The sequence below is a fragment of the Triticum urartu genome, chromosome 4A, assembly GCF_056163025.1.
Source record: "Triticum urartu cultivar PI428250 chromosome 4A, HENAU_Tu73, whole genome shotgun sequence".
Classification (NCBI taxonomy): Eukaryota; Viridiplantae; Streptophyta; class Magnoliopsida; order Poales; family Poaceae; genus Triticum; species Triticum urartu.
The window spans coordinates 366585441-366612179 of NC_141876.1; the positions used below are offsets into that span (position 1 = coordinate 366585441).

The following is a 26739-nucleotide window of genomic DNA, read 5'->3' on the forward strand; positions in this document are numbered from 1 at the left end:
AAAGATCCTAATACCACCCAGATGGCGACATGGGCCCGTAAGCCGCACAACCATGTTAGTAAAAGTTTTTCAATGACTAGACTCGACTTCGGCCAAGGAGTTGGAAAGGGGGATTCATACAGGCAGTCGGCTCTGATACCAACTTGTGACGCCCCCGATTTGACCGTACACTAATCATGCACGCAAATGTGTACGATCAAGATCAAGGACTCACGGGAAGATATCACAACACAACTATACAAATAAAATAAGTCATACAAGCATCATATTACAAGCCAGGGGCCTCGAAGGCTCGAATACAAGAGCTCGATCATAGACGAGTCAGCGGAAGCAATAATATCTGAGTACAGACATAAGATAAACAAGTTTGCCTTAAGAAGGCTAGCACAAACTGGGATACAGATCGCAGGAGGCGCAGGCCTCCTGCCTGGGATCCTCCTAACTACTCCTGGTCGTCGTCAGCGGGCAGCATGTAGTAGTAGGCACCTCCGGTGTAGTAGGAGTCGTCGTCGAAGGTGGCGTCTGGCTCCTGGGCTCCAACATCTGGTTGCGACAACCAGGTAGAAGGGACAGGGGGAAAGAGGGAGAAAGCAACCGTGAGTACTCATCCAAAGTACTCGCAAGCAAGGAGCTATACTACATATGTATGCATTGGTATCAACTGGAATAAGGCTATTATATGTGGACTGAACTGCAGAAAGCCGGGATAAGGGGGGATAGCTACTCCTTTCGAAGACTACGCTTCTGGCAGCCTCCGTCTTGCAGCATGTAGAAGAGAGTAGACTGAAGTCCTCCAAGTAGCATCGCATAGCATAATCCTAACCGATGATCCTCCCCTCGTCGCCCTGTGAGAGAGCGATCACCGGTTGTATCTGGCACTTGGAAGGGTGTGTTTTATTAAGTATCCGGTTCTAGTTGTCATAAGGTCAAGGTACAACTCCAAGTCGTCCTGTTAGCGAAGATCACGGCTATTCGAATAGATTAACTTCCCTGCAGGGGTGCACCACATAACCCAACACGCTCGATCCCATTTGGCCGGACACACTTTCCTGGGTCATGCCCGGCCTCGGAAGATCAACACGTCGCAGCCCCACCTAGACCAATAGAGAGGTCAGCACGCCAGTCTAAACCTAAGCGCCCAGGGGTCTGGGCCCATCGCCCTTAGCACACCTGCACGTTGCGTGGGCGGCCGGAAGCAGACCTAGCCTAGTAGGCGTTCCAGTCCAATCCAGCACGTGCCGCTCCGTTGCTGACGTCACGAAGGCTTCGGCTGATACCACGACGTCGAGTGCCCATAACTGTCCCCGCGTAGATGGTTAGTGCGTATAGGCCAGTAGCCAGACTCAGATCAAATACCAAGATCTCGTTAAACGTGTTAAGTATCTGCGAACGCCGACCAGGGCCAGGCCCACCTCTCTCCTAGGTGGTCTCAACCTGCCCTGTCGCTCCGCCTCAAAGTAACAGTCGGGGGCCGTCGGGAACCCAGGCCCACCTCTACCGGGATGGAGCCACCTGCCCCTTCATCCCCCATCTCCGAACAGTATCACAGGTAAGGTAACTGTGCAAAGTATATTGTATATGCCCGTGGTCACCTCCCGAAGTGATCACGGCCCAGTAGTATAGCATGGCAGACGGACAAGAGTGTAGGGCCACTGATGGAACACTAGCATCCTATACTAAGTAGTAGGATAGCAGGTAATGGTAACAACAGTAGTAGCAAGGATAGGCTATGCATCAGGATAGGAATAACGGAAAGCAGTAACATGCTACACTACTCTAATGCAAGCAGTATAGAGAAGAGTAGGCGATATCTAGTGATCAAAGGGGGGGCTTGCCTGGTTGCTCTGGCAAGAAGGAGGGGTCATCTTCGATATAGTCGAACACACGAATATCGGCAGCGGTCTCAAGTCTACCGGAAAGGAGCAACGGAGGGGGAACACAATAAATAACATAGCAATCAAATGTAACACAAAGCAAGACGCGGCAACACGTTGTGCTAGGGGTGACCTAGCGTAGGGATAGGCGATACCGGTGAAGGGGGGAAACATCCGGGAAGGTATTCCCGGTGTTTCGCATTTTTGGACAGACGGAATGGAGGGGGATTGTTGCATGTTCGCGATGCTAGGGACGTGTGGCGGACAAACCGACTGCGTATCCGGATTCGTCTCGTCGTTCTGAGCAACTTTGATGTACAAAGTATTTTGATCCAAGTTACGGATTACTTTATATGATTTTTCAAAGTTTAAAACAAATTCTGTAATTATTTTAAAAATTAAAATAAAGTTATTGCATCAGCATGACATCATCGTGACATCGGCAGGGTCAACAGTTAACTCTAACCGGGTTGACTGGTCAAAGGGGCAGTGGGGCCCAATCATCATTGTCTATTTAATTAATTAACAGTTAAATAGCTAACTAATCAGACTAATTAAATTAGGTTAATTAACATGATTCATTAAATTAATTAATTACTAATTAATTATTTAAGTAATTATGTTTTTAATTATATTTTTTTAGAAAAGAGGGCGTGGGGCCCCGCTGTCATAGGCCCAACTAAAACTAAGCCTAATATAAATTAGTGTAACAAAAGGGCTTGTTTTAACTGGGGATTAGTCCCTAAGCTAGCAAAGGGTTGGCCACACATGGCTGTGGCAAAAGCCAGCCATACACACAACTCACGCACACACACATTGCGCTCTCACACACCACGGCCATGGCCTTTGCCGTGGCTAGCAGCAAGCAGAACAGAGGCAGGGCAGCGCAGAAGCACGCAAGGAGCATCAGCAGTGCGGCGCCAGCGGTACGCGGCAGCAGCGGCCAGCAGCAAACGGAGCAGCAGCGCAAGCACGCACACGAAGTAGGGGCGGGCGAGCACGGGACAGCAGCAGCGACAACCGGCAGCACCGGCAACAACGACAGCAGAAGAAGTAACAGGCGGCAGCGAGCGCACGCACGTACGCGTACACGGGGGTTCGAGCTCGACGGAGATGACAGCCTACAGCGTCCAAATTGAAGGGCTAAAAAGGGGACCCGAGGGAGAAGCTCACCCCGGTTCTTGTGGACGAGGTTAGAAGGTCGGAGGCGGCCCGGAGCAGTGGCAACGATGACGAGTTGGTGACGTCCGCGGCGGAGAAGGGCTCGATGGCGAGCGCACGGACCGTCCCGGCTTGAGGTGATCCCCGGAGCGGACGGATCCGGCCGCGACGGACCTCCTGGACGTGCTCCCGCACGCCGGAGACGACAGTGGCTGCGGATGACGGCGAGAAGGTCGGCGGGGTAGAGGCGGACCGGTCAGGGCGCCGCGACGTCGGCGGGCGTAGAAGGAGGGGGCGCGAGGGGGGATGGACTGCGAGGGGGCTAGGGTTTCAGGGGCGTCGACAGAGCCTTGTAGGCGGGGCAGGGGTCGCCGATGGCTGCCACTGCGGCCAACGCGCCGTGGATGGCTGCCACGGCCCCCTCCGTCTCCTGTAGCGACGGGAAGGGAATGGCAGGGGTGGCTGGGCCGTTTTTCTTGGGCTAATGGGCCACGTGGCCCAGTAGATTAGTTTTTGTTTTTACTTTTCTTTTGTATTTTTCCTTTTGTTTTCTATTTCTTTTAATTAGCTTCTGTTTTCCATTTAAAACTTGAACCAAATGACTTTTGTAAGAAGTGGAGCCTTGACATATAAATACTATGCAATAAGCTGCACTACCACCAAAAGTCTAGTCCTCAAATAATTTAGTTTGATATTTTATTAATTAGTAAAGGCATTTCAATAATTATGTTTGCTACTATTTTATTTATATTAGAGCATTTAAACACTTTATAAAAATGTGGTTTCCTCACCATAATTACATATGCATTATTTGTCACCGGTTGTATTTTTTACTTTTGACATTTGATTTTTTTCTAGTTTGACTTTATTTTAAAATTTGAATTTCGAATCGATTTTGAACTACGGAAGAGTAACAACAGTAATTGAGGTGACATGGCATCATTAGGCGAGGGTTACTGTAGCTTAATTATCCAGGCGTCACAATGAGGATGATGAACCCCTCCGTGATTGTTTCCCGCTCCGGCAAGGTGCTGGAATAGGGCTCTAGATTGGATCTCGTGGTTCTGGAACTTGCGGCGGCTGGAATTGTGTTTCGTCGACTCCCCTATGGTTTCTAGAATATTTGGGTATTTGTAGATCTGAGAGGTGTTGGAAAAGATCACCATGGGCCCCACAAGGCACCAGGGCGTGCTTGGGGCCTCTGTCGTGCCCTGGTGTCTTGTGAGCCCCACAGGCCTCCTCTTGTACACCACCTAGGCTCCCTGGGTCTCTTTTGGGCAGAAAAAAACTCCAAAAAAGTTTTGCGGCATTTGGACTTCATTTGAGACAGATATTCTATGAAGTAAAAAAACAAGCAAAAAAGCAACTGGCATTGGGCACTATGTCAATAGGTCAGTCCCAAAAATGATATAAAATTGCTAGTAAATGAATATAAAACATCCAAGATTGATAATATAATAGCATGGAACAATAAAAAATTATAGATACGTTGGAGATCTATCAGCATCCCCGAGCTTAATTGCTGCTCGTCCTTGAGTAGGTAAATGATAAAAACATAATTTTTGATGTGGAATGCTGCCTAACATGTTCATGACATATTCTTTTCTTTTTAGCATGGACATTTGGACTTTTAGATGATTCAAAGCAATAGTCTAGAATTGACATAAGGACATCAATACTCAAGCATATCAACAAGCAACCATGTCTTTCAAAATAGCAACACTAAAAAAGCTATCCCCAGCCCATTATGCTCAATCATTGATCCATTCATGAAACACACTCGAATATTACCTACATCCAATGCACACGTATGATTATAGTGTTCCCTAGTTGGTACTTTATAAGAGAAGATGGAGACACAAATAGAAATAAAAATTGCATCAAGTAAATAGGTAGGCCCTTCGCAAAGGGAAACAGAGATTTGTAGAGGTGTCAGTGCTCAAAGCTTAAATTGTGAGATAAAATATTTTGAGAGGCATGCTTTTCCCGTTAATGAAAACGACCGAGAATTACCAATATTTCTATGCTAGATTTATCATAGGCGGTTCCCAAACATAAAATAAAGTTTATTACTTTTACAACCATTCTTTCACAATCCATGACTAGCCGTATCCACGGGTGCCTTCCATACCAACACTTTCCAAGGAATTTATTATTTAACAACGTAAATATTTTTTTCATTTTGGGACTGGGCATCCCTATTACCTTGCCACACTCTCGTGCAATGACAAGTGAATGAAAACTCACCTTAAGAATAACATATCTAGCATGGAAAAATATTGGCCATCCTTGCGACTTCATGAGCAGTACGGGCACACAAAAAGGAATTTCATTTTTAAAATTAGAGTTCGCACATACAAATTTACTTGGAACGGCATGGAAATACTGCATATAGGTAGGTATGGTGGACTCGTTTGGCACAACTTGGTTTAAGCAGTTTGGATGCACAAGCAGTATTCCCACTTAGTACAAATGAAGGTGTAATATCCCGAGACCGACGCTCCAGATGCCTTCCATGTTTTCTTGGTAGCCTCTTTAATTATTTTTGTTTGTTGAATTATTCATCCGATCATTTGCATTGCATCCGGGTGTTTTTATAAAAACTCATAGCCGTTCGTAGTTACTGCTTTACTTCTTGTCTCCGTGTCCTTTTGTCAAATTCCTTTTGCCTATGTCAACCTTTCTCAGACCAACCGTTCTTTTGTTGTCTGAACATTTGACTCTCTCTGCTCAGTACTCAAACCCCCTCGTGCACGTCCAAAAAACTTCCCACAGATCCGAACTAAGCGGTTGTGACCATTGAGTCTGAAGGAAATATGCCCTAGAGGCAATAATAAAATTATTATTTTATTTCCTTATATCATGATAAATGTTTACTATTCATGCTAGAATTGTATTAACTGCAAACTTGTTTCATGTGTGAATACATAGACAAAACAAAGTGTCCCTAGTATGCCTCTACTATACTAGCTCGCTGATCAAAGATGGTTAAGTTTCCTAAGCATAGACATGTGTTGTCATTTGATAAATGGGATCACATCATTAGAGAATGATGTGATGGACAAGACCCATCCGTTAGCTTAGCATTATGATTGTTGAGTTTTATTGCTATTGCTTTCTTCATGACTTATACATGTTCCTCTGACTATGAGATTATGCAACTCCCGAATACCGGTGGAACACCTTGTGTGCTATCAAGTGTCACAACATAACTGGGTGATTATAAAGATGCTCTACATGTGTCTCCGAAGGTGTTTGTTGGGTTGGCATAGATCGAGATTAGGATTTGTCACTCCGTGTATCAGAGAGGTATCTCTGGCCCTCTCGGTTATGCACATCACTGCAAGCCTTGCAAGAAATGTGACTAATGAGTTAGTTACAGGATGATACATTACGGAATGAGTAAAGTGACTTGCTAGTAATTAGATTGAACTAGGTATGAGGATACCGACGATCGAATCTCGGGCAAGTAACATCCCGATGACAAAGGGAACAACGTATGTTGTTATGAAGTTTGACCGATAAACATCTTCGTAGAATATGTAGGAGCCAATATGAGCATCCAGGTTCCGCTATTGGTTATTGACCGGAGATATGTCTCGGTCATGTCTACATAGTTCTCGAATCCGTAGGGTCCGCACGCTTAACGTTCGATGACGATTTGTATTATGAGTTATGTGATTTGATGACTGAAGTTTGCTCGGAGTCCTGGATGAGATCACAGACATGACGAGGAGTCTCTAAATGGTTGAGAGGTAAAGATTCATATATTGGAAGGCTATATTCACACATCAGAAAGGTTTCGAGTGATTCGGGTGTTTTTTGGAGTACCGGGGAGTTACGGGAATTCACCGTGAGAAGTAATGGGCCATACGGGAAAAGAGGAGGCAGGCCAAGGGGAGGTGGCGCCCCCCCCCCATGCGTCCGGATTGGACTAGGGGAAGGGAGCAGCGCCCCCTTGCCTTTTCCTACTCCCTCTCTCTTTTCCTCTTTCCTTCTCTCCTACTCCGAAAAGGAAAGGGATTCCTACTAGGACCTGGAAGTCCTAGTAGGACTCCATACTCTTGGCGCGCCCAAAGGGGGCCAGTCTCTCTCCCTCCATCCTTTATATACGTGGGAGGGGGGCACCCCAATAGCACAACAGATATTATTTTTGCCGTGTGCGGTGCCCCCCTCCACAGTTACATACCTCGGTCATATCGTCATAGTGCTTAGGTGAAGCCATGCGCGGGTAACTTCATCATCACCGTCCCCACGCCATCGTGCTGACAGAACTCTCCCTCATCCTCAAATGGATCAAGAGCTCGAGGGACGTCATCGCGGTGAACATGTGCTGAAAACGGAGGTGCCATACATTCGGTGCTAGGATCGTTGAATCGCGAAGACGCTCGACTACATCAACCATGTTACTAAACGCTTTCGCTTTCGGTCTATGAGGGTACGTGGACACACTCTCCCCTCTCATTGCTACGCATCTCCTAGATAGATCTTGCGTGATCGTAGGATTTTTTTTGAAATATTGTGTTCCCCAACAGTGGTATCAGAGCCAGGTCTATGCGTAGATGTTATATGCACGAGTAGAACACAAATAGTTGTGGGTGATAATAGTCATACTGCTTACCAGCAACGTCTTACTTTGATTCGGCAGTATTGTTGGATGAAGTGGCCCGTACTGACATTACATGACCGTGTTCATGAGACTGGTTCTACCGACGTGCTTTGCACATAGGTGGCTGGCGGTTGTCTGTTTCTCAAACTTTAGTTGAATCGAGTTTGACTACGCCCGGTCCTTGTTGAAGGTTAAAACAACACACTTGATGAAAAATCGTTGTGTTTTTGATGCGTAGGTAAGAACGGTTCTTGCTAGAAGCCCGTAGCAGCCACGTAAAACTTGCAACAACAAAGTAGAGGACGTCTAACTTGTTTTTGCAGGGCATGTTGTGATGTGATATGGTCAAGACGTGATGATATATAAATTGTTGTATGAGATGATCATGTTTTGTAGAAGTTATCGGCAATTGGCAGGAGCCTTATGGTTGTCTCTTTATTGTATGAATTGCAATCACCATGTAATTGCTTTACTTTATCACTAAGCGGCAGCGATAGTCGTAGAAGCAATAGTTGGTGAGACGACAACGATGCTACGATGGAGATCAAGGTGTCAAGCCAGTGATGATGGTGATCATGATGGTGCTTTGTAGATGGAGATCAAAGGCACAAGATGATGATGGCCATATCATATCACTTATTTTGATTGCATGTGATGTTTATCCTTTATGCATCTTATTTTGCTTAGTATGGCGGTAGCATTATAAGATGATCCCTCACTAAATTTCAAGGTACAAGTGTTCTCCCTGAGTATGCACCGTTGCTACAGTTCGTCGTGCCGAGACACCACATGATGATCAGGTGTGATAAGCTCTACGTTCACATACAACGAGTGCAAGCCAGTTTTGCACGTGCATAATACTCGGGTTAAACGTGACGAGCCTAGCATATGCAGATATGGCCTTAGAACACTGAGACCGAAAGGTCGAACATAAATCATATAGTAGATATGATCAACATAGTGATGTTCACCATTGAAAACTACTCCATCTCACGTGATGACCGGACATGGTTTAGTTGATATGGGTCACGTGATCATTTAGATGACTAGAGGGATGTCTATCTAAGTGGGAGTTCTTAAGTAATATGATTAATTGAACTTTAATTTATCATGCACTTAGTCCTGATAGTATTTGCAAATTATGTTGTAGATCAATAGCTCGTGTTATAGCTCCCCATTTATTTTTGATATGTTCCTAGAGAAAAATAAGTTGAAAGATGATAGTAGCAATGATGCGGACTGTGTCCGTGATCTGAGGGGTATCCTCATTGCTGCATAGAAGAATTATGCCCTTGATGCACCGCTAGGTGACGGACCTATTGCAGGAGCAGATGCAGACATTATGAACGTTTGGCAAAGCTCGGTATGATGACTACTTGATAGTTTAGTGTGCCATGCTTTACGGCTTAGAACCGGGACTTCAAAAACATTTTGAAGGACAAGGAGAATATAAGATGTTCTAAGAGCTGAAATTGGTATTTCAGACTCATGGCCGAGTTGATAGGTATGAGACCTCTGACAAGCATTTTGCCTACAAAGATGGAGGAGAATAGCTCAATCAGTGAGCATGTGCTCAGAATGTCTGAGTACTACAATCTCTTGAATCCAGTGGGAGTTAATCTTCCAGATAATATAGTGAATGACAGAGTTCTCTAGTCACTATCACCAAGTTACTGGAACTTTGTGATGAACTATAATATGCAAGGGATGACGAAAACGATTCCCCGAGCTCTTTGCGATGCTGAAATCGGCGAAGGTAGAAATCAAGAAAAGCATCAAGTGTTGATGGTTGAAAAGACCACTAGTTTCTAGTAAAAGGGCATGGGAAATAAAGGGAACTTCAAGAAGAATGGCAAGCAAGTTGCCACTCACATGAAGAAGCCCAAATCTAGACCCAAGCCTTAAACTTAGTGCTTCTACTGCAAATGAAATGGTCACTAGAAGCGGAACTGCCCCCAAATACTTGGCGGATAAGAAGGATGGCAAAGTGAACAAAAGTATATATGATATACATGTTATTGATGTGTACTTTACTAGTGTTCATAGTAGCCCCTGGGTATTTGATACTGGTTCAGTTGCTATGATTAGTAACTTGAAACAGGAGTTACAAAATGAATAGAGAGTAGTTGAGGGTGAGGTGACAATGTGTGTTGGAAGTGATTCCAAGGTTCATAAGATCACCATCGCACACTCCCTTTACCTTCGGGATTAGTGTTGAACCTTAAATAAATGTTATTTGGTGTTTGCGTTGAGCATAATATGACTGGATCATGTTTATTGCAATACGGTTATTCATTTAAGTCAAAGAATAATTGTTATTCTGTTTACATGAATAAAACCTTCTGTGGTCATACACCCAAGGTGAATGGTTTATTGAATCTCGATCATAGTTGTCGGCGTACTGGGAACCATGGTACCCAGACTTGCCTGTCTACGGCCCATGTCGCGTACCTGGTATGGCCCGGTAGGGCCCAGCTGATCGACCAGCTGCTCAAGACCCTCGCAAGGGGGACAGCCCTAGCGAGGAGAACGACCAAGACCTCCTCGGGGAGCGGCCTCACCTAGGCTGCTCCAGAGGGGCAACCGAAACCTCTACCAAGAGTGGCCTCAGCTAGGCTGCTTCGGGAGGGCGGAGATCTCAAGGCAAGGGCTGCCTCAGGAGGAGGCAGTCACGCAAGCCATGATGAACCGTGCCAGCGGGCGCCAGCGCACGCCGGCGGGCGCAGTTTCCATATCGGTGCAAAGGAGACCGCGCAGGCGCAGGTTCCCGAGGGGCGAGACAAAGGTTTCCCCTTTGGTGCAACAAGACCGAAGCCGCAAGGACGGCAAGAAGGATGTCATCGCCGAACCCACCATCGCGTCACCGCCTGCCCTCTTTGCAGGCGAAGACCACCTTTTGTCAGGATAGGAGCGTCCTTGTGTTCCCGCTCGAATGGCCGTTGTGGGATTCCCTTCCCGCCTAAACATTTCGGGGGAAGAGGGCCATGGCCGTCTATATAAGTATCTAGGGTTCCTAGCATAGGGAGGAACCAACCCATTGGGACTTAGATAGCAAAGGAGCAAGAACATCCGCTTCCTCACCCCTCTCGAGCTCACCTCTAGAGCTCAGGAGACCATTGTACTTGTTCATACTCGAGCCCTCGCGAGGCCAATCCACTAAAGCAGGACGTAGAGTTTTACACCGCAAGGTGGCCCGAACCTGGGTAAACTCTTGTGTGCTCTACTTCTTTGCTTGCTTGCATTCCATTCCCACCACCAGGAGAAGAGCGAGGCGCTAGGTAGATGTGTAGTGGTAGAGATCTTTGTCACGCCCCTGTGTTCGAATCTTAAGGGTTTTGCGGAGCCCGGAATCCGACATTTGGCGCGCCAGGTAGGAGGCATGTCGAAATCTCGCTTCTCCGACGACCTCGCTCCGCTCTTCTCCATCGACCTTGGTTCACCGCCATGGTGGACACTCGCCGAGCACGCGCCGCCCGTCGCGCCGCCAACGTCGCTCAGGCGGCGCCCACGGGTAACGGCGCACCACTCCACCCCAACTCGCTGGTCGCCAACGCGGCCACGGACCCAGCCGTTCACAAGCAGCAGGACTCGTCATTGCCGCTGTCCGTGCGGCGCGAAGGCCGCACGGTGACCCCGTCACCTTCGCCGACCGCGACGTTGTCCTCGCTGGTCCGCCGTGGGCCGGTCTACCAGCAGCCTGCGCTACTGATGGCGCGGGAGCTCCTACGCTACTGTCCGGCGGACGACATCTACGACGAGTGGCTCCACCGCATCACCGAGCTCGTCAACGCCGTCGGGGAGGCACCCGCACCGACCTATTTCTCTCGCCCTCTGTCGCCCATGGCGGGGAACGAGGACCACGGCTCTCCGCCCCCACCTCCACCGCGCGGCGCCGGCCAGGGGCTCAGGCGCGAGGCTCCATGGCGCGAACAGCCCCGCAGGGCCCCCGCGCGCGACGAGGAGAGCTGCCAGGTGGTCCCGCGCCCCCAGGCAGAAGCGCGCGTGCTCCCCGCTCAGCAGCACCAGAACCGCGCCCCACAGGAGGTGGTGGCGCCCGCACCCCAAGATCCAGCACCGCAGGCACAGGGGGCGCCAGCAATCATGAGCGTGGCTGGATGCCGCGCCCTAGCTCCTGAGCTACGGTGCCTCGTCTGGCCCGGCAAGTTCAAGCCAGACCTGCCTTCGCGTTACGACGGCACCGCCGACCCGGCGGAGTTCCTCCAGCTCTACGAGCTCAGCATCGAGGCGGCGAACGGCACCGAGCAGGTCATGGCGAACTAGTTCCCCATGGCCCTCAAGGACGGTGCGCGCTCCTGGCTCCTGAACCTTCCTCCAGGATCCATCTCTTCTTGGGAGGAGCTTCGTGAGCGCTTCATCGCCAACTTCCAAGGTACCCGCGACCGAGCTCCAGCGGCCGCAGACCTGCGCCGTGTGAAGCAGCAGCCTGGGGAGACCCTGCAGAAGTACATCCAACGCTTCAACACCGTGCGCCTCAAGATCCCCAGGGTCTCCGACGAGGCCATCATCTCGGCGTTCTCCGATGGTGTCCGCGACGTCAGGATGAATGAGGAGCTTGCCATCCACGAGGACCTGTGCACGGCCCTCGAGATGTTCAATCTCGCGGCGAAGTGTGCCAGGGCAGAGGAAGGCCGCCTCTCCCTCCTGGAACTGCCTGAGGCAGAGGCCGACGACAAGAAGACCAAGGCCAAGGAAGCAAAGCGCAAGGGACCAGCCGTGCTGGCCGTGGAGCCAGAAGTGAAGCGCGGCTGCGGCTACAACGACCCTCCAAGAGACAACCGTCCGTACTGCGTCTTCCATGATGTCCATAGCCATAACACCAACGACTGCCAAGAGCTCAGGGCGATGCGCGGTGGGCGCGTCGGGTAGCGCCCTGAGCGCAACAACCGTGGCTACGTGTGGGGACCCCGACTCATAAGTCGTGATCACCGAATGCACGTGTACAGTGATCCCAGAGATCAATGCTCACTGAACACACAGAAGCTGAATAACAAGAGTCTTACATCCATACATACCGTATTACACAAGTAGGACCATTATGGTCAAGTCTTGAGTATAACATTGTAGCGGAAATCTTCGTCGATAACTTGGACCCATGCCATCTGCCTTAACCCTACAGGCATTCTGACTGGGAAGCGTCCTAGCTCGCATGTTCGTCACCAAAGTATTCTTCATCCTATCATGTTCTTTCATGCCTGGCCAATAAAATAACCAGTGGCAAGCCAATGAGTACTTTGAATGTACTCGCAAGCAACCCAAGGGTGATAACAGAATAATTATGCAAGGCACTGCTGCTAATTTGGCATTTTTGCGGAAAACTAGTTTTTCTCATGCAAGTATGATCAACATTTATCAAAGATATGAATGCATCTGCAACAAGTATCAGGAGGTTACAGACATCAACATCGAGATAGAGTTGTGAACAACTCATACTCAAGCTCATCGTGACTTCCTCATGAATCACGTCAACCAAACCGTGTTGTTTGTCAGAAACATATGGACGTAGTCTAAGCAGCACCACCCAACTGTCCTTGACCGTGGACACGACTATTCGAATAGTTTTACACTCTGCAGAGGTTGCACACTTTACCCACAAGATCCGGGGAACTTCCGTGTCATCCATGACCCGCGGTACCTCAAGTACCCGGGGTAAGCACCCGATCACTATCTTTCCCTAGACGACACTAACAAGGAGTCCACTCGTTGTTCCGTATCCTCTCGATATACATCATACGAGACTCACTCGAGATCGTAACATCCGAGAGGGGACACAACGGTGTATCCGGTGCCCTGTGAAAACAGTCATGGCCGCCCTACCTGGCACGACCCCGTCCCGAGAGAGCGCACCAACAACTCTCCCGTCACTAGTAATGTGGGCTGCAAGCTAGTATCGGCCTAGGTAATCAATAATGCACTTTCCCATATAAGGGTAGAGTGGTTGCGCGTGTAAGGTTGGGACAGTCGACAAATCTTAAATCTAATCCGTCTCTGTAAACAACACTTTTATCGAGCCTCAGTACACTACTTCTCCACCAAGTAGTGACCTAGTTCATCATCATCTCCCAGGGGCATTGGTGGCACCCACTGGGCTATTTGCAAGTATGTCAAACCACACTTGTTTCTTTCCATGCATAACCCTGACCCACTTTGTGTAGCCATTTACTATAGCATAGTTCTACAACCCACCAACACAACTCTAAGCAAGGGTAGAGTCATGAACAATGCAAGTATCAATGGAGTATGCAACGGAGGCAAGCCTAGCAAGGTTGCCATTCAAAATATATCATGCACTCAGTGAAGCAACGAAAATGCCATCATGATGTAAAATGGTTCATCATGGTCAAAGGGCTGCTTGCCTGGTTCATCAGAGTCTTGAGATCTTCTAGTCCTTCTCCAAGTACTCCGTCTACTTCGGCAACTAACGTCGAAACAAACACAATAAGCAACACAACAAGGCAAGAATAAATGTGCTCAAAAAATATGAAGTTGACTTTTCTAGGACATCTCTGGTTATACGAAAATTAACCAGAGTGGTTCCATTGGAATTGGGTCAGTGGATATTTCTAAACATTTGGATATGATGGAATCAAGGGGTTTATGGATTTGCAAGAAGTGTACAGAAATATATTTTTGAAAAATGAGCAAAGGCACCCATTCAACAAAGGATGATTTTAGAAGCATCTAGGAATTGGTTTCACTGGATTTCGAGTTGAAATGATTTTCCTATGAATTTGCAAAGTTCACAAATATGAAGAAATAGACCATTATTTGAGGTGATACAGAAAGTATTAGTAAAAATGTTCAAAAACTAAGATTTGAACTTATGGACATCTAGGATTTTGAATCATGGAATTTGGATCAAAAATGGGCTCTCTGTGATTTTCTAAAGTTCAGCACAGAAATAAGAAAATAGGATTTATTTAATATGTGTGAAGGGAAATGTGCTAGAAAAATGTGCAAAAAGCACCATGTGATAGGGCATGATTTTAGGAACTACTAGAAATTTGAATCATCAAATTTGGAGTTAATTTGAATTGTTTATGGATTTTTGAAGCTGACTGGAAAAAGAAAAAGGAAATAAGGTTTTAACCTTATCCTGCACACGGGGCAGCAGATAGGCCATGGGCCGGCCCAGCCGAATGGCCGCACGGGGTGACCGAGGCGACGTCGAAGGCGCCCGCGCGAAGTGCGCCTTCACCGCGGGGACGCGAGAGCAGGCGAACCCGCCTCCACTTGCCAGCGTGGCCCGGTGGCTGGGCCACTGACGAGCGGGGCCCGCCTGCAGGGCCTTCGTCTTCCTCTTCCTCTCGCGCGCTTGCCTGGCCGAGGGAGCAGAGAGCCCCGACGGCGACTGCCGGCGCTACGGAGCACCTCTGGCGACGCTCTGGCTATGGATGAGCTCGGCGTCGAGCGCCGCATCCATTCGTGTATGCTACAGCTACCGGGGATGGTCGAGGCGACGGCGGCTTGGATGCCGGTGAACGGTGGCATCGGGCGAGATTGGGCACGGCGCTACGGTGCGTCCTCGGACGAGGGAAAGAGCGTGGGAGCTCCGCCTTGCTCAGGGGAGCCTGCTGGTGGAGAGAGGAGAGGGAGAAGAGCTCGGGCTCGGCTGAATTTAGGTGGAGGCCGGCGGCTCGACTCCGGCCTTGGAGGTGGATGGAGGGCTCGGGGAGAGGTTTGGCTTCGTCCCGTGGGTCTCTGGGAGGGAGAGAGGGCGAGTGGTGAGGAGAGGAGGGCTCGGGGAGGCCTTTAAATAGGCGGGCGACGGTCTACCGAGGACTCGTGCGCCGGCGAGCTCGTTGCCATCACCACGGGTCACAGGAGCTCGTCGCGGTGTGTCTGGGGCGTTCCTGGATTCGGTCTAGAGCTAGGGAGAGAAGAGAGAGAGCAGGGGGGCCAGGGGCACCGCGCGTGTGAGCTTGCTCACTGGTGTACTCGGGCGGCCGGCGCATGTGCGAGCAGGGCAGGAGGAGGGAGAAGGAGGAGGGGGACAGGGGTGTAGCGTGCTGCGGACGTCGAGGCGCGTCGGCAGGCATGTGGGGGAGGGCCGAGGTGGTCGGAGGCATCGGGCAGAGGGCAGCTACAATGCAAGGGCGCACTGTAGCGTGCTCCAGAGCATGCATATGGCCGGCATGGCCATTTTAAAAGGTCAGGGGCATGTCCACTTGTGTCCTGGAGCTTCCTTGGATGCTCTAGAGTGGTCAGGAGCTAGGTGGGGGCTGCATATAGAAATGAGAGAGAGAGAGGAGGAGTTGCCATGGGTAAACAGAGAGAGAAAGAGATGGGTTTCACCCCCAAAATATTGAGCTGAGGCTAGGGAAGAGTTATTGGAGATAGGAGAAGACTAGGAGGAGATGTGGTAAAAAGTTGAGCTCAAGGAGATTACTGGAAGAGGTCAAAATGATGATTTTGGGAAAATGGCAAAAGGTGTTTGTTGTTGTTTTGGGCAAGAAAATTAATTACACTTGCCATGAGAATTAACAGGATGGAATGGCACATAGAAGTAGGATGTTCCACCAAGTTTGAGCTCATTTGGGCAAAGTAGCCAACGTAACTTTGGTAAACCCTAGAAATCAACAGAAATGGCTTTACCAAGATTTAGTCATGCAAATCTATTTTCCTTGATGCACCACTTGGTGTAGTGTCATCATTTGAGGTTATGAACATGTCCACAAAAGTTGAGATCAAAAGGAGAAAGTTGCCAATGTAGAGTTGTTCAAATTTGGTTCTGAACAGGAAGGGTTTTGGGGTACTTTGAGCAAGATAACATTCTCTCCAACTTGTGCCATTTGGTCTAGATGCATAATTAGACCATTTGAGCATGTTCACAAGGTTTGAGAACATTTGGACATGTTTGGCAATGTAAAGTTGCTCAAACTTCAAAATGGACAAAAATGGTTTTGAGGAGATTTCATGGGGTTATACTATTCTCCATGACATGATACTTGGCAAGATCATCAAACATATCATATGTGACATGCTAGAATTTTCTTGGAATTGCTGGGGAATATTTCCTGTAGAAATATTTCAAATTCTTGAAATGGGCAGAAATGGTTTTTGAGGGATTTGACCAATATTTTGAACATGACCATGTGTTGAAACTCTTATATATGGACAATATATGTCCATTGAGTTTCCCTAAATTTTCTCAAATATTTTTGAAACAATAAAATAATTTTTCCCTATTAAAGACCATTTCTGGCCTTAAGAAAAAGCTTTTAAATAAAATAGTAAAATAACTTTTAAAATTATATTTTTGTGGTTTATGGGAGTCCTATATCTAATAGGATTCAAATATATTTTTGGAAAGATTTTTACTGCCCTGAATTAAGTACTTGCAGTACAAATCTTAATTCAGGGGTTTTTGGAAAACTAATTTTTGAAAATACTTTTTGGCCAAATTATTTTTGTAAGAAATACTATATTGCTCTATACACATGGCATGATCATTGGTTCAAGAGTTTGGAGCAAGGAGATGAAGTATAGGAGTTGGAGGATTTATTTGATTTTTAGAGCACTTGCAAACAACAGACAAAAATCCAATCAAGGCAAGGTCCAAAACACTCAAAAGTTTTTGTCAAACCACATTTTATCATGATTGTTAGCTTAAGTGTTGTGGCATGAAAATCAGGGTGTGACACTACGACCGCGGAGGAGGCCATGGCGGAGGACGCTGGGACGGCAGGAGCAGCCTCGTGACGCCCCCTAGCGCGACTAGCCTCGCGAGGGTTGCCCTCAGGGCAATGCGGGCCTGCCTCCGCTGCCACCACTGCCAAGAAGGAATGACAACGACCGCCAGGGAGACAAAGCGGGGGGCTTCCAGGAGCCACACGGGGTCGCGTGCATCCTGGGAGGAGCCCACGCTCCGGCTTCTCACCGCATCTTCAAGCAGTTCGCTCGTGAGGTGAACGCGGCTCTCCCCAGGCCTGACGTCGCGCGCAACCTCAGGTGGGCCAAGCAGATCATCGCCTTCGACCCCAAGGATCAGCTCAGGTGCACCACCATGCCAGGCACTCTCCCGATGCTCTGCACCCTGACCATCAGTAACGTCCGCGTGACCAAGACCCTCATCGACGGTGGGGCAGGGCTCAACGTCCTCTCCGTTCAGATCTTTGAGACTCTTCAAGTACCCTACGATGAGTTGCACCTGACCAAGCCATTTTACGGAGTCACAGATGGCTCCACCCTCCCGATGGGGCAGGTCCGCCTCCCCGTCACCTTCGGCGACCGCGACAACTACCACACCGAGCTCATCGACTTCGACGTCGCCAACACCAACCTCTCGTACAACGCCATCCTAGGGTATCCGGCCCTCTCCAAGTTTATGGCGGCAACCCATCACGGCTACAACATCCTCAAGATGCCTGGAAGCGGCGGAGTCATCACGATCGCCTGCGACGAGAAGGAAGCAGTACGTTCTCTGGAGCGCTCCTACCAGACAGCGGCGATCGAGATCTCCGACGGAGACGGAGCCGTCTTCGCCCTCATGACCGCCCCCAAGAAGAAGCAACTGCCCGACACTCAGGCCTCGGGGGCTCCCGACGGCACCATCTCAAGCTCCGCGCCTGCTGTCAAGGCGCCTTCCGCCCTTGCATAGGGAGGCACGCCCGGCGCCCCTCTCAGGACGGGCTCGGGGGCTCCCCTCAGGGGGACCCAGGACCTGGTCATGAGGGAGGTGCCCGGGCACCACTCGCGGGTGCGCCCCGCCGTGTGTCATCATGAGCCCAGCATGAGCCTCATAATGCTGGGGGCTTAGGACCCCATCGACCAAGCTACCAAGGAACCTTACCCACCTACTCAAGACCCAAGCAACCAGTTTCGCGTCTGCATCGACATCCCGAGCCTCAACAGGGCTGCCGCCCAGGGCCTCTTCCAGCAGATGGCGGTCGGCTGCAGGAGGGCCTTCCCCTCTGGCCTCCGCAACGCAGCCACCACGTACCAGAACTTCCTACAATAGGCCGTGGGGGCTCAGAAGGCTCAACGACAGGCGGTCCTGACGGAGCAGGACCAGGACCCCCGCGACCGCTGAGGGCCTCCGGAGCCCTTGGGCCTTGGGAGCTCGGCTCTCCTCAGGAGCAACCTGCATGGCTTGCGTCTCCAGCTACCCCAACTCCTCTTCAGCGGCAAGTACCAGGTGATGTCTCAGGTATTCTGTCGAGGGCGCCCCTCAGGCTACATCATCCTCGAGCTGCTGGGGGCTTACCCCCACAGCTGTCTCTTTTTGTGCATGAATCAGAACTGGTTGCTTCCTTTCACATTATCTATATGGTTGGCACCCTCACGGCCACTAAGGTCATGAGCCCTTGTGAGCCCACCCGTGACCGCCCCATGATTAAGGACTGGCACGGAGTCTGTGCTCGGGTCCGTCCCTGCAGCGTCGCTAAACCCAAGGGCTGAGCTCTCTCTCGCGAGCCATTCCCGTGACGTCGCCTCCCGTGGTCCTTGGTGCCTTGTTCTCGCATGGGCTAATAGTTGGTGGGTAAGTAGGGGCCCGTGGCAGGTGCCTCGCTCCCGCAGGAACCGCGTGTCGGTTGTTTATCTTTTGGACTATAGCATGAGAAGACTAGGCGCGGCGTGTGTGCTTGGGTCCATCCCTGCAGCGTCGATAAATCCAGCGGCTGAGCTCTGTCTTACGGGTCGGTCCCGCTAATGTCACCTCCTGGGGTCGTTGGTGTCGCGGCCTTCTCATGCAATGCCCTCTGGAGATGCATTCGGCACAGGTCTAGGCAACCCATCTCTTTTCACATTTTGCAGAAGAAGACTTAGGCGCAACCCGCCTCAGGGTAGGGTCTCGTGAGTGATGCGTAACCTCGCGAGAACTTCCTCAGAGTGAAAGGATCAAGAAGAGGTGTCTAGAGGGGGGTGATTAGAGACTAAGTGCCAAAAGTTGCAGTTTTTAATTTCTTTAAGTTGAAGTGGAGTTTAGGCACTAGTTTAACAAACACAATACATATCAAGCAAGCATGCAAAGAGTATGTGAGCAGCGGAAAGTAAAGCATGCAACTTGCAAGAATGTAAAGAGAAGGGTTTGGAGAATTCAAATGCAATTGGAGACACAGATGTTTTTGTCGTGTTTCCGATAGGTGGTGCTATCGTACATCCACGTTGATGGAGACTTCAACCCACAGAGGGTAACGGTTGCGCGAGTCCACGGAGGGCTCCACCCATGAAGGGTCCATGAAGAAGCAACCTTGTCTATCCCATCATGGCCATCGCCCACGAAGGACTTGCCTCACTAGCGGTAGATCTTCACGAAGTAGGCGATCTCCTTGCCCTTACAAACTCCTTGGTTCAACTCCACAATCTTTATCGGAGGCTCCCAAGTGACACCTAGCCAATCTAGGAGACACCACTCTCCAAGAAGTAACAAATGGTGTGTTGATCATGAACTCCTTGCTCTTGTGCTTCAAATGATAGTCTCCCCAACACTCAACTCTCTCTCACAGGATATGGATTTGGTGGAAAGAAGATTTGAGTGGAAAGCAACTTGGGGAAGGCTAGAGATCAAGATTCATATGGTAGGAATGGAATATCTTGGCCTCAACACATGAGTAGGTGGTTCTCTCTCAAAAAATGTGTATTGGAAGTGTAGGTATGTTCTGATGGCTCTCTCTTCGAATGAAGAGTGGGTGGAGGGGTATATATAGCCTCCACATAAAAACTAACCGTTACACACAATTTACCAATCTCGGTGAGACCAAAGTGAAAAACTCGGTCGGACCGACTTAGCAAACCTAGGGACCGTTAGGGTTTTCGGTGGGACCGACTAGATCAACTCGGTGGAACCGATGTGCTAGGGTTAGGGTAAAACCAAAACTCGGTTTGACCGATTACTCAGACTCGGTGGGACCAATTTGGGTAATAATCGGAACAGAGAGTTGGCCAAGCAAACTCGGTGGGGCCGATTGCATATCTCGGTGGGACCAAAAATATTGCAACAGGTAACAGAGAGTTTGCAAGCCCATCTCGGTGAGACCGAGATCCCATCGGTGAGACCGAACTGATTAGGGTTTCTGGCAGTGGCTATTTCAACTAAACTCGGTGGCTCCGGATAGAAAGAATCGGTGGGGCCGAGTTTGACTTTTGGTTTAGGACATATTTGGAAGTGAGAAAGTGGTTGAGGGCTTTGGAGCATATCACTAAGCACTTTGATCAAGCAAGCCATTAAGCAACACCTCATCCCTTCTTAATAGTATTGGCTTTCCTATAGACTCAATGTGATCTTGGATCACAAAGATATAAAATGTAGAGTCTTGAGCTTGGAGCTTGGGCCAATCCTTTGTCCTTAGCATTTTGAAGGGGTTCCACATCCTCTAGTCCATGCCACTTCATTGTTGAACTCATCTGAAACATACTAGGTAAAAGTGTTGGTCCAACAAGAGATATGTTGTCATTAATTATCAAAATTACCTAGGGAGCACTTGTGCTTTCAATCTCCCCATTTTTGGTAATTGATGGCAACATACATCAAAGCTTTAGATAAAGATATAGAGAATAGCAAGTAAAACTTTGGAAAGACATGTAACAAGCATAGTCTCCCCCTACATGTATGCAATCATGTGAATATGGTATATAGAAGCATGTGAGAGCATAACCATGACAGAGTAGCAATGTGTTACATGTATCTTGGCTATATGCATCAGAGCAAGTGATGAAAACATGAGAAATGTACCTTCATGCCCATGAGTCCTTCTTGCAAACAGTATGCACATCAGCAAGAATTTGTCATACACATGACCATGATGCATATACTTACCTTGTGGTCTTGACTTGGCTAGGATGTGATGAACCTACGTAAACAAGGTTAGATAACACAGATGCACCTACTAGCTAGAGCAAACAAAAGAAACCACAAGAGTACCAAGACTGGGATGACATGTAGAGTGAGTACAGAGTACCACGATAGGTATTGACATGTCCCCATAGAGAAGGATATGCAATGAATTTAAGAATTTTCTTTCCCTTGGATGTCTTGCTCCCCCTGAATCTAGCATGGCATACTGGGAGAAGATAGGGAACAGAAAAACAGAGCTCAAAGAAACAAATGAATAGAGCTAATGCAAATAAGCACATATGAACATGTCTTTCCCCAAGAAGACATATGGCATCTCTCCTCTTGAACATCAAGCATCTGGGATCCTTGAAGATTACTCTTTCCTAGAGTATTCCCTCCCCTAGAGATCTCTCCCCTAGAGATATGATTAAGCTTTGATGTGATCTATCTCTCCCCCTTTGACATCAATTTCCAAGAAGGGTCTTCTGGAATTTGTTGTGAATGGGTTCGGTCCTTGAATCACAGTACAAAGCATTAAGGTAAATGTGATGCTTGCAGAGGACAGGATTCATTGAGTGGAGCTGGATCAAGAATAAAGCAGGAATAAATGGCAAAATGTTTTTCCTGTAGTGAAATCGGTGTCACCGAGTTGTATGCTTCAGTTGCTCCGAAAATCTTCGGTTAGACCGGAAACATGATACCGGTGGAACCGAGTTCATCATAGAAAAACACTCGTCACCTCAGCTCACTAGACAAATAAGATCTCACAAAGATTTGCAGTGAATTGGATGCAGAAAAATGCAGAACAAAGAACAAAGAAAAGAAACTAAAAGGTCTAGATGAAGTTTGAAAGGGGAAACAAACATGCATGAGACAAGTGCAAGAACACAGAAAAGAACACAAGAGAACTTCATCTAGAGTTGGGCGGTGACAAAGTCACCTATGTTAGAGTACATTGACTTAGGAGTCAAGTGAGATCACTTGATCATAGGTCGTACTCATCGTTTAAGCTCAAAATGGGGTTACCATTTTTCGTTGAAGTATCTTGATGTATTCACATCTTGTCGAGTTGCTTTGACTCATGACTTGGAGTAAAGCTACTCTAAGATGGAATAACATACCTTGGGTGGCGGTGTTGATCTTGATCATGTAGTTGAACTTGTGTGGGTTGCTCAAGGTTGATTTAGCCCATCAAGAGTTGGGAGCACCCTTTGGATTTTGAGTTCATCTACCTACATGGGTTAGTTTTCTCAAGGAAGAGCACTTGTGTATCCAACATGACAATCATGAAACTCAACATAGAATTTGTCAAAGGATATGTTTGAAAGGTTTCGTGTTTCCTTGTCATCAATCACCATTATGTAGAGACTTGATGATGTAGAGATTGCTCAAGATGTGAGTGAATTGTAATCTCATAGCATTAGATTCATCCAAGTAACTACAAGGGTTAGATAACATGCAAAATGCAAATTTTCAAGACATAAGATAATCATCAAAATATTAAGTGATTAGTCATGAGCTCAAGTCTTGCATGTATCCAATGGAGTTCCTACTCCAAGTTTGAAACGTCAATGATGTTCAATTCACCTCTTAACCTGCAAAACACTTTATCATCAAGTGGTTTCGTGAATATATCCGCTAATTACTTATCGGTGCGAACATGCTTAAGGTTTATGTCACCCTTAGCAACATGATCTCGAATAAAATGATGACAAACTTCGATATGCTTAGTTCGAGAGTGTTGCACGGGATTGTGAGCAATCTTGATAGCACTTTCATTGTCACAAAGCAATGGAACATGTTTCACATATATCCCATAATCTTTAAGAGTCTGTGTGGGAGTCCTAAGAAGCAGTCAAAGCGGCGGCGCAAGCGCCGCCCCAAATCATGCCTCGCCAGAAATAACGATAACACAGACCCAGCGTTGGAGCAGGGCGAACCACTGCCGGACCACGGCAATACGGAGAATCAAACCGAACAAACCAATTCTGTCAAAGATAATAGTCTGGACGACACAACGCCGGACAGGCATCCGGAGCAGCAGAATGCCCGTCAAAGGCTTGTTGCCACCGCGAGGAGTCTGAAAAAGCAGCAGCAAAGGCTCAAGGCTGCGCAGGACACACTCCAAATCAGATGGAGTAAATTACTCAACACAGCAGCGAAGTACGGCGACAATCGCCCCACCAAGAGCTACCCAAAGTGGAAGTTGCTACCTGAATTCGATGAGGAGGCCTCAGATCCCTCACAACCAAAAATCCTAACAGCCACCTGGCCGGATAGACAACCTCATGGCCAACATAGAGCACGGCCGTAAACGCCGAATTTAAAAGCTCTCGGCCAGGTCAACAAAAGCCGCCCCCTAAAGGCGCCAGAGACGAACTGTCCAGCCTAAACAAAATTCTGGACCAAATATGTCAGGTCCATAGCACCCCTGGCAAACCAGCCAATCATACCCACAGAGAATGTTGGGTCTTCAAGCAGTCCGGCAAGCTCAATGCCGTACACAAGGGGGAGGATACACCAAGCGAAGATGAGGATGAGCCTCTCAAGGAAGACACTGGGGAACAAAAGAAATTTCCACCAAAAGTCAAAACAGTAAACGTGTTACACGTGATCAATGGCAGAAACAAAACGGCACTCCCAGAAAAATACGCCAGAAGGCCTATCACCGCGGAGTCCTGCCACTGGTCGTCTCAACCGATCACTTTCGACCATCGTGATTACTTAGCAAGTGTCCGGCGTGCAGGATTGGCTACCCTGGTATTAGACCCAATAATTGACGGATACCACTTCACACAAGTCCTGATGGACGGTGGCAGCAGTCTAAACCTGATATACCAGAATACAATCCGCGAAATGGGGATAGACCCAACAAAAATTTTCCATAGCAATATTACCTTTAAAGGAGTAACGCCAGGCCCAGGGACTCGTTGCACGGGCTCCCTGCTACTAAAAGTTATATTCGGCTTCCCCGATAACTTCCGTAGCAAACATTTAACCTTCCACATCGCTCCGTTTCAAAGTGGCTATCAAGCACTACTCGGACGCGAAGCTTTCGCTCGCTTTAACGCAATACCACACTACTCTTCCCTCACACTCAAGATGCCCGGTCCACGTGGCATCATTACAGTGAACGGAAGTATTAAGCGATCTCTGCGCGACGAAGAGCGTGCGGCTGCCCTGGCAGCTGCACACTAAAAACGGCCTCACCAACTAAAGCATTTAGCAGGTCGTCACGACCTCGGACACGGTTAGACGAGTCCGGTGCATCCATATGCAATTTTTACCGGATCAATGATCACACCCCTATTACAAATACAAGGGGCTCAACGTGCACAGACAAGCGGCAATTCTTACTTACCTTGAATTATACATGCTTTCTTTAAAAAACTATCTTTTTGCGCGACAGCTTTTTCACCTAAGCTCCTCTCTTTTACAGATAATCATCGTGCTACACCCGTCCAGGATACGGCACAACGGAGACACAGGCGCAGACGTGTAGCAGGGACCCACTCCAAGGATTCTTTTTAGATTAAGACCCTGCGTAAACCTTTTTTACTGTCTCTTGTTGATACATATCCATCGAATTCTCAGCACAGTTGAGAAGGATGCTAGCGTCTTGGCATGTGGCCACATCAGAACAATGCACGTACCTGGACACAAGGGGCTTCTTATGAAGGGCACTATTTAGGCCCGGTTTATACCATAAAGACCGAATACCTTAGGGAGTGTTCGGCATCGCGAGTTTGGCCTTATATGCATCAGCTCCGAATCATTGTCTTTGGTAATATGTTGGGTTTGCCCGGCTCCTGTGTTTTGGTGCCTTATGTTCTGCTTTACCGGCTAAGGTAGCACCAGGAGAACTACTGCGATTGTGCCCTGGTTCATCCGGACGAGCACCTCACTAGAGAAAGCCGAAAACTGACTGTCATGATATAGCGTGAGACTGGTTAACCACTCGGTGACCTATCGGAATGTTAAAAGTCCTCCGCCTTAACGAAGGGCCGTTTCCCGGCCAGGCATGTACGCACCCCGCGATTGGGAGAGTGCGGAGCCACCAGGGGCTATCTAGTGGCCCCACTGTCAAACTCCTATGGCTAAGTGAAAGTGTTAAAGCATTATAGTCTGGTTGCCTCGCTCGCTACGCTATCACCTCCTTAATAGGACCAAGACGTTGGGTTAAGTGTGAACATGCGTTTTTTGCGAACACCCCCGCATTTTATGCGTGGGAGTTGACGCCGACGTCTGCAATCTTTCAGGTTATACACAGGTATACATAAACGGCCGCACATGAGGCATCATACTACTTTCAGGCAAAAGTATAAAAATAACCTTATAAACAATTCATAAAAGCATTGTGCTTACAATGAAAATACATATCACTCAAACATAATATTTTTCGAGCACTGGGCCTCTATCAAACGAGCACCCTCGAGAACCTCCTCGAAATATTGCTCGGCAGCCACCCGGCCTATGGCCGATCCCTGCGCCGCAACAGTGGTAGCGTCCATCTCCGCCCAGTATGCTTTAACACGGGCAAAGGCCATCCGCGAGCCTTCTATGCACGCCGACCTCTTCATCGCATTAATGCACGGCACCGCATCAAGGAACTGCTGCACTAACCTGAAATAGCTGTTCGGCTTTGGTCTTTCCGGCCATAGCTGATCCACAACAGACCTCATGGCGAGTCCGGACAACCTATTCAGTTCGGCCCATTCGTCTAGCTGGTCAGTCAATGAAAGCAGACGCTCTGGAACATGGAATTGCGTCCAGAACAGCTTGTCCACTTCATGATCTGTCTGACCTTGGAAGTACTTGGCCGCATCAGCAGCGCTCGCCGGCAAATCCATATATGCATTTGCCGAACTCCACAGCCGATCCAGAGGGGCATACCGAGGATCTCCGAACTTCCTCTGTAACATGAAGGGTTTCCCAGCCGCAATATCCTGGCTTCCCGCAGCTCCTCCTTCTTCGCTCTCATAGCAGAACAGGTGTCTTTGTCCGCCACCGCGGCCTTCTCAAGGTCCGTTGCCTTCGCTCGGTTTTCTTTTTCGAGGAACCAGCAACGGTCAGCAGTGTCTTTTAATTCTACGGCCATCTTGGCCATCTTCTCCAGGCTCTCGCAATGTACGGCCTTCTCGGCTTTCGACTCTTCGGCTGCCTTCAAAACAGCCGCATTACTAATCCTCGCTTGTTCCTTGGCTCGGGCAAGTTCCGCCTGCAAGGCTTCCACGGTGGCAGCTCCATCTGCAGTCACAACATATTAAAGATACTGGCATTATGCTACTCTTACTATGTGG

General features: G+C 48.5%; 1 protein-coding gene across 11 annotated transcripts in view; it reads right to left on the minus strand.

The window, feature by feature from the left end:
• Positions 1 to 266: 266 nt before the first annotated feature.
• LOC125551580 (uncharacterized) overlaps positions 267 to 26739 on the minus strand; it is a 49146-nt gene continuing 22673 nt past the window's right edge. For 10 of the 11 annotated variants that reach the window (XM_087518442.1, XM_087518439.1, XM_087518434.1 and 7 more), the window contains one exon: positions 17663 to 26686. In XM_087518442.1, the coding sequence (XP_087374568.1) occupies positions 26172 to 26686 (515 nt within the window). In that variant the 3' untranslated portion in view covers positions 17663 to 26171. Of the gene's footprint in view, positions 544 to 17662; positions 26687 to 26739 lie in introns of those variants that run through there. The other variant, XR_015601159.1, reaches the window with a different exon arrangement.